Raw genomic sequence first — 12,788 nt, forward strand, 5'->3', positions numbered from 1 at the left:
TCACATTTCCCCCCAGTGATTTCCTTTCTTTTTGAATGTCTGGTCCAAACATTTCAGATAAAACTATTTTAAAACTTATTAATCGTTAATGGATATCTACTATACAAGACAGTTCATGACTGTGTAATCTCTGGTACAATATGACACTTTTCTTCAGAGCTAGTCTGATAATAAACCTGCTCTAAATGCAATTCCATGCTTTAACTTTAGACTTTATCTCTTCAAAGCAGATGTCAGCTGTAATTCTTTCATTGCCCTTTATAGAATCTGTCATATAATTTTATATGGTACTTGAACTATTCTCATGATTCATTTGTGGCTATGTAATTTTTCCATGAAGATATATAAATTTATTTACTTGTTTATTTATCTGGGTCTTTAGATCTAAAACATACTACTTTGATGTTTCTCCAAGTTTCTGAGAAATATGCATTTCATAAGCACAATTATTCATAGGAACATTCTCCGATTTAGTTTGGACATTGTGAAATAAATTAGTCAGAAAGCCAAGCCCTTAGAATCAGAAAAATTGTTACCTCCAAAAAATATGCCATACCTCTGAAATTTGAATATCTGTGAGTCAGGTTAATCACCAGTCATCAGAATTCAGAGCAGGTGGGTCTTCTTAAATTTAGTTAAATAAAAATTATGGGCTATATTTAGCCAGTGTAACCTAGAGCATGTCCCCTTTGTAAAGAGCAACAAGAAGAACCCATGCCCAACAAAATGTATTGGTCCAACAAAACCCAGGACAAGGTTATGTATCCATGTGTGCCATCTTCAGACACCTTGCCTATTAACCATTTACATATACATGTAACGCTGCCTCACACAAGGGTGTGGTGTTGGCAGTGGGCATCAAATCTTGGACCTCTTGAGCTAAATGCATGAGCCAAAAGACGCATATCTCTTAGCCAAGACTGTAGCAATCTCTAGCTGGGTTAGCCACCACTAGAGGGGGACAGAGTGCCACTCTGAGGGAGCAAGGGTTACATATGCAAATATAGAACATTCCCCAAACCACCTTGCTATGCACTCAGAATGGAGATCTGGAGGTTAACAGTAAACACCGCTGACTAAAGAGGGAGGTTGGTCAAGGTGAATGGGACTCAAACTGGTTCAATGTAGCCCATCCCCAGCCTCTACAGGCAAAAGTTCTGTGGGACCATCTGCAAATTAAATCTTTCTTTCCATGGAGAACCCAGCATAACCCCTGCCTGACTTTCATCCCCCTGGGATTGTTTTGTTGGGTTTCCTCTAGAAAACATAGCGATAGAGGAGGCCAAACAATCTGATATCTATAGTCGTTTAATAATATCTTTTTGAGGGCAAACAACGAAACCAAAGTAAAGTCATTACAGTTGTCATTGTCATTTACTCTGGGACAAAATCCTGGCCCCTGCTCTCCGGGTGTAGGGAGTCTCAGAGTGGAACCATGTGACCGCTGTGCTGGGGCAGAAAAAAAATCTGGCAATCTGCACAGGGCCTGTATGCTCTGCACTACAGATCCAAGCTCCATGGGATGCTGTCATGGAGGAAGAGCCAAGAGCAGTCTGGAGAGGGCATTGAGATTGAAGTAATGGTGGCAGATTCCTCTCTCCCATTCCTGTGCAGAGAAAGCCAGCATCCATCCCATTACTTAGGCTGGATGTTTGGAACAGGACTGAGGGGAGGTCTATGAATTCTGGCAGTGTGTAAATAAAGTGATGAAACAGAGCAAATCTAGTAATTGTTAGAAGTATTAGAAGTGCAAGCGTTTAGCATTTAATGTTGGATTCTCTTGAGACTGACCCCATAAACATTTTACATTTTCATTTCCTCTCCTCTACTTTTGATATTATGCCTTATCCTATAGTATCTGTTTACTTTCGGGGTATGGAAAATAAGAATGCAAACATAAAAACGTCCAATCCTGTAGCCAGAACAAGAGAACATGCCTATGCACATATTCAGAGATAACACTTGATGGTGCTTTTGGGTGCTTGGTTAATATTTACCCAGGGCATATGTATTAAGTAAATAATTGTAACTGCTTTCCTCCAAGACTTTTGGTATCAAAGGACAGAACACAGCCTCAGAGCTTTTCGAAGAGTTAAAAAGAGAGAGAGAGAGAGAGAGAGAGAGAAAGAGAGAGGAAGAGCTCCTGTAAAAACTCTTTCTTAAACCTTGGTTCCACTAGCTTTTGAAAATGGCAGGGGTGAGCAGCTGCATGAAATATTCCATGTTCATCTTCAACTTTTTGTTCTGGGTAAGTTGATTTTTAAGTTGCTAATAGTGGCATGGGAACCAGAGCCCACCGTATTCAGGGAATATAGCAGCAGCAGTTATAAAGAAAATTAGATATAAATAAAAAACTAGAGTATGATTGGAAATAGGTAGAGCAGTGGGGAGAGAGAATCCATTCAATTTCACTTTATCAGCAACATTAGCTTAGTCTCTGGTTTTCTTTCATTTTCAATGCTTAGTAAATGCCTGCATTTTTTGTAAATTCGAAATTAGAGATCTAGTTCTTGTGACGACATATCACAAGTGCCTTCATTTTGAGGGACATCACTCATTATAGTCCAAAAGTTGCCTATGTTACACATGAACTATCTTGCTTTTACTTTGTAAATTATTTACATCGGGGTTTAGAATAATTTTATAGAAGCATTTTCAAATCTTTTGCAGGAATAATTTGTGTGTGTCGTATTTTGGCGCTGTCTTGCACTGAGTCTCTTACTTTGGCTTTGGCAAGCTGACAGGTTGCAATGGTGTGTATTAGGGATAATTATATGGAAGTGGATGGAGTATGTGAGAGAGTAGAATCCAGGCCTGATGTAAAAGAAGAGCAGCGTGAAGCCTTCTGAGTTTGGTTTGAAACAGATCTCCATACTTGTTGTGTCTACTTGTTTGCAGACCTAGAATTTTTTGAAAGGTTTGAGTCCAAATAAAATCAGCCTTTTCATGGCTGAATCTTGTCAACCCTTAGGCAAGAGATGTAACAGGTTGACAATGGGGACACTGAAACCAGAAGTGGAATTAGTAGCTACACCATGGGACTTGCCTCAGGGAATCTTTCCCAGTGAACAGAAGACAAAACTCAAAAGGAACCACAAACAGTAGCTTCTGAAAGTTTGTGGCTAGACAAATAGAATTTGCAAAAACCTTTCATGCCTTGAGGACACAATAAATAAACTTCTAATGAGCCAGTGCTGGTTTGTGAACTTAGACCTAGCCCAGGCTGATTTTGAGTGCGTTTAAAGTTTAAGGTGAACTTTTTACATAACAGTACTTAAAGGGACATTAATCATAGATGTGACCTCAACAGTCATGTAGTCCGGTCCACTGCACTCAAGGCAGGACTATGTAATAACTAGACCAACCCTGACAGGTGTTTGTCTAATCTGTTTACATTAATCTGTTTACCTATTTACATTAATTCTTATGGGGAAATTGGATTCATGTAACATGGTTTTGCTTAAAGTAGCATTTTTCAGGAACATAACTGCAAAGTTAAGCAAGGAGTTACTACATGCAGTTGATTGTTCTTTCCTAAGTGGAGTACTTTGCATTTGTCCTCGTTGAATTTCATCCTATTTACTTCAGACCATTTCTGCAGTTTGTCCCGATCATTTTGAATTTTAATCCTATCCTCCAGAGCACTTGCAACCTCTCCCAGCTTAGTATTGTCTGCAAACTTTATAAGTATACTCTCCATGCCATTATCTAAATTATTCATGAAGCTATTGAACAGAACCGTACCCAAGACCCGTCCCTGCGGAACCCCATGCAATATGCCCTTCCAGCTTTACTTTGAACCCCTGATTATTCTGGGAATGGTTTTCCAGCCAGTTATACATGCACCTTATAGTAGCTCCATCTAGGCTATATTTCCTAGTTTGTTTATGAGAAGGTCAGGCTAGACAGTATCAAAAGCCTTACTAAAGTCAAGATATACCACATCTACTGCTTCCCTCCATATGCAAGGTTTGTTACCCTGTCAAAGAGAGCTATTAGGTTGGTTTGACATGATTTGTTCTTGACAAATCCATATTGACTGTTATTTATCACCTTATTTTCTTTTAGGCATTTGCAAATTGATTGCTTGATTATTTGCTCCATTATCTTTCTGGGTACTGAAGTTAAGATGACTGGTCTGTAATTCCCCGGGTTGTCCTTATTCCCCTTTTTTATAGATTGGCACTATATTTGCCCTTTTCCAGTCCTCTGGAATCTCTCCCGTCTTCCATGAGTTTTGCAAGATAATTGCTAATGTCTCAGATTTCTCCTCAGTTAGCTCCTTGAGTATTCTAGAATGTATTTCATCAGGCCCTGCCAACTTGAAGACATCTAACATGTCCAAGTAATTTTTAACTTGTGCTTTCCCTATTTCAGCCTCATTTTCACTGGTGATTACTATGTTAGATGTCCAATTGCTACTAACCCTTTTGGTGAAAACAGAAACAGAGAGAGAACAGTGGGTATTACTACATCTTTTAGCCAGTGTTCCCCAGGCACACTCATCCTGGCACTCTCCAGAAGTGTGCAGAGCACTGCTCCCCAGTGTGGGGTAGAAAAATCGAGCTTATAATAGGAAGCTAAGGTAACATCAACCTCAGAACAGCTTCTGCCACTTGAGTACTTTTTAGTATATTGAATTTCAACAAAATCAAGGCAGTGCTTTATTCAGGGCTCTTGTAAGGACATAGGACTGGAAGGGATCTCCTTGGTCATCAAGTCCAATCCCCTGCTATCACAGGCAATCCCATTCAAAAACTTATCAAGCTTCATCTTAAAATTAGTTAGGTTGTTTGCCCCCACAACTCCTATTGGCTGTTCCAGAACCTCACTCCTCTGAGGGTTAGAAACTTTCTGATTTCCAACGTATGCATCCGTGCAAGTGTAACCCTTCTGCCCGTCAGAGTTGGCAGCAACAAGGGCCGGGTTCAATATCTAGGGGTTCCATTCCAATAACACAATGCAAACCGGCTCGAGCCCCCACCCAGTGACCTGGGAAAAATATATACCACCCCCGCTGGGCACCTCCAAGAGGCAATACTTCCCCTCTCGCAAGCACATAGTCTGAGTGTAGCAAAAGTCTTTTAATAACAGAGAGAAACAATGTGGCATTATGTTGGGGAAACACCACCAACAGGATTCATAACACAACCCATGAGCAAAAACAACCCCACCCCAGGCAAATTGGGGCATGCCCTTTTCCCTTTGGTTCTTGAGTCCAGCAACCCCAAATCACCCAAAGTCCCAAAAGTCCAATGCCCCAAAAGTCTCTGTCCCTGGTCAGGGCAGCCCCAGAGTTCGAAAGTTTATCGGCGGAGCTTTACCTCCCAACCTGGGTGGAAATGGGACGGGGGTAAGAGGCACCTTACGTGATCTGAAGCTGACCGCCCCATAGCTCCATAGCGGCGCTCCGCCAGCCGCCCCACGAACTCCTTCGCTCAGCTGCGCTCCGCTCCGCCAGCCGCCCCACGAACTCCTTCGCTCAGCTGCGCTCCGCTCCGCCAGCCGCCCCACAAACTCCCTCGCTCAGCTGCGCTCCGCTCCGCCAGCCGCCCCACGAACTCCTTCGCTCAGCTGCCCCACGAACTCAGCTCCACGGCCCACAAGCAGCTCCTGCCATCCACACACTGCTCCGCGTCGAACTGCTTCACCAGCCGTCCCGCAAACTGCTCCACAATATATCTTCAGGCTCCCCCACTACTTAACACAACACTCAGTGATTTCAGCTCTTAGGTGAATTCAGCTTATAGTAGGGGAGCCCCAGTGCTGGTGCACTGTCAGCCCAAAGTGAGCTCAGCAGCCTATAACTAGACTTCTAATGAAATCAAAATTAGCTCTGATATTCCACAGTGGAGAGAGGAGGAAGTGCAATCAGCATGTAAGGCCCTCACCAAGGGGCCCATGCCACCAAGTACTACTACTTGTCCCCAGCCTCTCTCCATTCACACAGTTTTGGAACCCATGACCCTTGCCTAGCGAGTGCTACTTAGTTGATGGTGAATCCCTCCATCATAACAAAAGGCCACGTACAGTTCCAAGCACAGTTCCCATAATCAGGGTAATAACAATTTATTCTTCCTGCCCCAATAACAGAGACACTGGGGATCCCACAGCAGCCAAAGTGACCATTTGGGCAGCTATGGTCTCATTCTAGGCGTGGTGGGTGTGCCTATGCAAATGAGATCGGCCCCTGAAGTTCTTTTCCACAACTTGCCACACCTCACCACCAGATGTCAGGGTGGAGCTCATCCTGACACTGCTTACATCCTCCCCCCAGCCGAGACTTTGTCGTCCCGACAAATCACACTCCCTTTATACCAACTCATTGGTTTCCTCCAAAGGGCCTCAGGAAGCCCACTTTAGCTTCCACAAGCCTGTGTGCTAAATGTATTGGCTCCTCACTAGTCACCCCAGGTGCATCATAAGTTAACCGTTTCACTGGTCTTATCACCCTGTCTCGTCTATTGAGAATCTCTGTTGCCGAGGTAGGGGGAACATCCTCTTGAGTGACGGATGGAGAGGCTTCCCTGGAGGGTCCCTCAGCTACTGGCGTAGGCCCCTGCACTCCTAGTTCTAACGCTGGAGGGTCCAAGGTGCCCAGGACATCCTCTACCTGTCTGTCCCCATTGTCCAATAACCTGTGTGTGTCATCACAGGGGGGTCTCATCAGCAGCACCGGGGTATCAGAAATGGGCCTAAATAGTTCCGCCATTGGGTTTAGGGCGGAAGAGGGAAAACTCTCGTTTGGTTCAGCTGATCGAGACTGAAATCTTGTCTCCATCCCAGGATACACCAGGGTTGTGTCTTCCTCCTCAGACTCACTCTCAGATGTGCAGAATAGGGGTAAGTTAGCTGCAGGGGGCCCACTGTCTGTGTTGGATGGCGGCTTTGGTCTAGCACCTCTGTTCTGCCCGGCGGCCCTGCCGTGGCCCATCTCACAAGGGGTGCTTACCAATTCCCCCACAGGGAGCAAAAGGTTTCTATGCACCGTCTTTATTTGCCCTGGACCGTCTTCAGGTTTGATCTTGTAGACTGGCAGATCTCCCAGCTTTTCCATCACCAGGTAAGGTATTGCCTTCCATCTGTCAGCTATCTTGTGTTTGCCAGCAATACCCAAATTTCGCAGCAGGACTCTGTCCCCCGGCTGGAGCTCCTGCGAACGCACTCTAGCATCATATCGATGTTTGTTGCGGTCTGCGTTCTTCCGAGCCGCAGCGGTAGCTAAGCGATAAGCATCCCGCAGCTTTTCTCTTAGTCGGGATACATACTGCTGATGAGTTTCATAGCTATCTCCATCCTCTGATACACCAAAGCACAAGTCTATGGGTAATCTTGGTTCTCGCCCAAACATCAAGAGATATGGGGTGACTCCCGTAGCATCGTTCTTTGTGGCATTGTAGGCATGCACCAGAAATGCGACATGCTGGCTCCAGGTTGCCTTCTGCTCTGGTCGCAAAGTTCCCAACATATCTAATAGGGTTCGATTGAACCTCTCGGGCTGAGGATCACCTTGGGGGTGATAAGGCGTTGTCCTAGACTTTTTAATTCCTGCTATCTTCAGCACCTCCTTCAGAAGGTGACTCTCAAAATCCCGCCCCTGATCAGAGTGTATCCGAGCCGGGAATCCATAGACTGAGAAATATTTGTCCCACAATACTCGAGCAATGGTGGTGGCCCTCTGATCACGTGTGGGATATGCTTGTGCATACCGTGTAAAATGGTCAGTCACTACTAGAATGTTTCCAACATTCCTCTTGTCTACCTCCACAGACAAGAAATCAATGCATACCAACTCCAAAGGTTTGTTGCTGGTGATGTTCTTGAGATATGCAGCCCTCGTGGGCAGAGTTTTCCTTTGAACACATCGAGCGCAAGTCTCACATTTCCTGCGAACATCTTCAGCCATTCGGGGCCAATAGAACCTACTACGAATAAGTTCCAGGGTCCTCTCCATCCCTAAATGCCCAAAGTCATCATGCAGGGCCCTCATGGCCAGGGCTCTGTACTTTTTTGGCAGTACTAGTTGTGCTCGTTGTTTTTGTAAAGGGTCAGTGGTCATTCGGTGTAGCACTCCCTGAATCAGTTTTAGTTTGGTCCATTCTCTCAATAGTAGTTTACCCTCCGGGTTAGGTGGGACAACCGCAGCTGGGCTTCGCCCCTCCCTTTTGGCAAGTAGTGTATCACGAATGTCAATATCTTGCCGCTGGGCTTCTTGCCAGTCAGCCGCATTGAGCATGGGCAAAGGAGATTGGTCTAATGCAATATAGTTCACCGAAGCAGAAGGCATGCATTCAGGGGGCAGGCCCAAAGCTTCTGCAACACATCCCTGAAAGTCTTCACGGGCCTCTGGCTCTCGGCGACTCACACTGCAAATAGCTCTCACTCCATCTGTGGGTATCACAGCAACTTCTGGAGCCTGCGGACGCCTGGACAATGCATCTGCATCTACATTGCTTCTCCCTGATCGGTACTGAATGCTGAACTCATAGCTAGCCAAGGCGGCCACCCATCTCTGTCCTGTAGCATCCAGCTTAGCACTTGTTAACACATAAGTCAGTGGATTGTTGTCTGTCCACACCTGGAACTGAGCACCATACAAGTAGTCTCGAAATTTCTCAGTGATGGCCCATTTCAAGGCCAAAAACTCCAGCTTGTGGGTGGGATAGCGAGTTTACTATCAGACAATCCTCGGCTGGCAAAGGCTACCGGTTTACATTTGCCTTCCACTTCCTGGTACAGGACTGCTCCCAGACCCTCCAAACTGGCATCAGTATGCAGGATAAATGGTTTGCTTGGGTCAGCAAAAACTAGGACTGGAGCATGAGTTAGGCAAGTAATGATTTCTCGAAAAGCCCTTTCACATCTCTCATCCCACCGTGGCCCAAATGGTGCAAAGGGGCCATTGTGTCTCTGCACAGGAGGCTTTGGGGACCTCCCCTTATTCTTGGACTTAGATTTGTTCTTGCTGGACTGATGTCCCCTGGTAAGATCATTCAGAGGCTTTACAATCGTAGCATAGTTTTTCACAAATCTGCGGTAGTAGCCACTAAATCCAAGGAAGGTCTTGAGTTCTCTGTAGTTACTTGGACGTGGCCATGTAGTGAGTGCTTCTATTTTATCAGGATCGGTACTCACACCTTCTTGGGACACAATGTGACCCACATACTTCACTGAGGTTCTGCAGAACTGGCATTTGTCAATTGAAAGCTTCAGACCATAATCCTCCAACCTATCAAGCACTTTAAGAAGTCTTTCTTCATGCTCCTCTAAGGTTCTTCCAAACACAATCAGGTCATCCAAATAAACTAACACTTGCAGTAAATTCATGTCTCCCACAACTTTCTCCATGAGACGTTGAAAGGTGGCAGGTGCTCCAGAAATCCCTTGGGGCATGCGTTCGAACTGATAAAACCCTAATGGGCAGATGAAGGCTGTCTTCTCCTTATCTTCTTCTCCCAGAGGGATCTGGTAGTATCCACTTCGAAGATCCAACACAGAGAACCACTGGCTTCCCAGCAAACAGTCTAAGGCGTCTTGCACTCGAGGCATAGTGTACTGGTCGACCACAGTACGGCTGTTTAGGGTGCGGTAGTCAATACACATCCGGATTTTCCCATTCTTTTTGCGGACTACCACAATGGGTGAGGCGTATGGGCTGCGGGACTCTGTAATGATGCCATTCGCAGCCAGCTCCTGAAGATGATGTCGCACATCTTCCATCTCAGAGAGAGCAATCTTCCTAGATCTCTCCCTGAAAGGTCGAGAGTCATGTAGTCTGATATTGTGCTCTACTCCTTTTGCACATCCCACATCCCACTCATGCAGTGAGAACACCTTGGATCTTTCACAAAGTTTCTTCCTCAGGCGATCTTTCCAGTCCTCGGACACTGGTGAATCTCCAAAGTCAAACTTTGCTGGGTCTATTGCCGAAACTGGAGTTTCATACTGGGGTTTTACAATCGACTCAGGCTCAAAGAGGTCTGCTATCTTTTGTCCTTGCTTCACAAAAATATCACGACTCGTTTCATTAGCAATCAGTATAGTCACCCTTTCCTGGGCTTCAGCAGGTAGGGTTATGACTCCACTGGGGACCAGCACTCCTTCAGGGAGCTCTCCTCCCATCGGCTGCTCTATCATTGCTAACGTCCCTTTACTGCCTTTCAGACAGGTACTCATGACAAGCACTTCTTGCTCCGTCCTTGCAGGCACTACTAAGGGGGTTGTGCCCGCGTACTTCAGTGCCCCAAGCGGTAGCTCAGATGTGTCCCTTTTAGCGCTCTCAATTTTCCTATAGGCTTCAGCACAAAGCGTATGGATCATCAGGGTATTCAGGTACTGGTCCCCAGCCCGCCTTCTGCAGTAATCCGCGAGTACCTTGAAGAGACTGGAGTTGGTCCCTATCAGCACAGACACATCGGAAGTCCCTTTAGGGTCAGGGCATATTAAGGCAGCTGTGTCTACCTCTTCTCTTACCCCAGCAACCTCCTCTGGGAATTCCAGGTGCACTATGACATACCCTTGATAGGGGTATTCATCCATGCTGAGGCCACATAGGCCAAGGCCAGTCAGTGGCTGTATAGGCAGGTGCCTAAGCATCTGTTGGTAGAATGACTGAAATATAATAGTCACTTGAGATCCAGTGTCAAGCACTGCTTTACACTCCACCCCTTCGATCCTCACCATGACCTCTGCTCGAGGCCCTATCAGTCCTGCAGGGATCCCAGCTGGACAGTCTTTTCTGGGGGAATCTTCAAATCCTGCAGACCTGGGGGGTCCCCGTCCCCAGACCCTCTGGCAGCTACCGGATCTCTCCCAACTGATCCTCAGCTTTCCATACACTAAGGAGGGGTTTTCTTCATTACGGCACTTGGCAGCACTGTGTCCATCCTGACCACATCGGTAGCAGAAGAATTGACCTTTCCCCCTTCGCCTGGGGGGGATGGTGGCTCTAAGTGCGGGCTTCTCAATCGCCACAGTTTGAGGCTTCTTATTCCTAGAAGTCTTAACTCGGTCAACGGTACTTTGCAGCTCAGCTATCCGTTCCGTCAGGACCTGCATTTGTTGGGCAAGTTCCTCTCTGGTGCTCACCATCAGTACACTGGCCATTTGCAGTGGTGTTGTGCTGGCTGGCTCCGATGTTTGGGCTTCCCAAAACTCACTGGCAGCCTGCCTTTCTTCCTCCTCTCTGACCTCTTTTATCAGCTGGGAGTAACTTGGGGGATGTTCCCGTCGTTCTCTTAGCCGGAGATGAAGTAGAATCGGGTTCTGATACTGAGTTCCTCTTACAATTTGAGCCAGTCTGGTCTGATCCATCTGCTCAGCAGTCACTGCTCCCCTCATGACAGCTCTCTGAAGCAGTCTCTCCAGTCTCTGTATGTAGGCTGAAGCCTTCTCGCCCTTTTGTTGTTGGGAATTAAGGAACTTACAGTAGCTGTCTTCAGGGCCCTCTACGCTCCCAAAGTTGTGTTCAAGGGCCTCTAGGCAGTCCTTCACACTGACCCCAGGGTCAATGAGCTTCAGGGTGCGAATCACATCTAATGCTGGGCCGCCAAGGCTCTCTATAAGGCATCTTCGCTTTTCTGCATCTGGTACGGCCCACTCTTGCAGCATTTCAGTGGTATGCTCTAACCAGGGTTCAAACTCCTCCTCCCCAGCAAATAATCTTAACTTACGACAAGAGTCTGACTCAGCATGGGGCAGCACAACCTTTTCCAATATTTGCCCCAGAGCTTTTGTCCAATCATCAGCCGAGGCTGCAGCCTCCGAGCTAGAAGCTGCTGAGCCAGGGCCCAACAAACCTGACATATTAGCCATTATACAAACAGTAATTTCCTCAAAATATAAGCACAAACAAAAAAATATAAATTGTTTCCCAATGTAGTGGATCACTCAACAGGTGCTTGCGAGGGGTACTGACCCAGGCGATCCCGGACGAGCCCCCAAAAATGTAACCCTTCTGCCCGTCAGAGTTGGCAGCAACAAGGGCCGGGTTCAATATCTAGGGGTTCCATTCCAATAACACAATGCAAACCGGCTCGAGCCCCCACCCAGTGACCTGGGAAAAATATATACCACCCCCGCTGGGCGCCTCCAAGAGGCAATACTTCCCCTCTCGCAAGCACATAGTCTGAGTGTAGCAAAAGTCTTTTAATAACAGAGAGAAACAATGTGGCATTATGTTGGGGAAACACCACCAACAGGATTCATAACACAACCCATGAGCAAAAACAACCCCACCCCAGGCAAATTGGGGCATGCCCTTTTCCCTTTGGTTCTTGAGTCCAGCAACCCCAAATCACCCAAAGTCCCAAAAGTCCAATGCCCCAAAAGTCTCTGTCCCTGGTCAGGGCAGCCCCAGAGTTCGAAAGTTTATCGGCGGAGCTTTACCTCCCAACCTGGGTGGAAATGGGACGGGGGTAAGAGGCACCTTACGTGATCTGAAGCTGACCGCCCCATAGCTCCATAGCGGCGCTCCGCCAGCCGCCCCATGAACTCCTTCGCTCAGCTGCGCTCCGCTCCGCCAGCCGCCCCACGAACTCCTTCGCTCAGCTGCGCTCCGCTCCGCCAGCCGCCCCACAAACTCCCTCGCTCAGCTGCGCTCCGCTCCGCCAGCCGCCCCACGAACTCCTTCGCTCAGCTGCCCCACGAACTCAGCTCCACGGCCCACAAGCAGCTCCTGCCATCCACACACTGCTCCGCGTCGAACTGCTTCACCAGCCGTCCCGCAAACTGCTCCACAATATATCTTCAGGCTCCCCCACTACTTAACACAACACTCAGTGATTTCA

At 47.0% G+C, this 12,788-nt stretch overlaps 1 protein-coding gene across 1 annotated transcript in view; it reads left to right on the forward strand.

Annotated features, from left to right (window-relative positions):
• Positions 1-2,041: 2,041 nt before the first annotated feature.
• The window catches only part of TSPAN8 (tetraspanin 8), a 38,939-nt gene continuing 28,192 nt past the window's right edge, over positions 2,042-12,788 (forward strand). The window contains exon 1 of the mRNA XM_084617640.1: positions 2,042-2,248. Within this exon, the coding sequence (XP_084473766.1) occupies positions 2,189-2,248 (60 nt within the window). The 5' untranslated portion in view covers positions 2,042-2,188. The remainder of the gene's footprint in view (positions 2,249-12,788) is intronic.

Source organism: Lepidochelys olivacea (assembly GCF_965140295.1).
Source record: "Lepidochelys olivacea isolate rLepOli2 genome assembly, chromosome: 1".
NCBI classification, from domain to species: domain Eukaryota; kingdom Metazoa; phylum Chordata; order Testudines; family Cheloniidae; genus Lepidochelys; species Lepidochelys olivacea.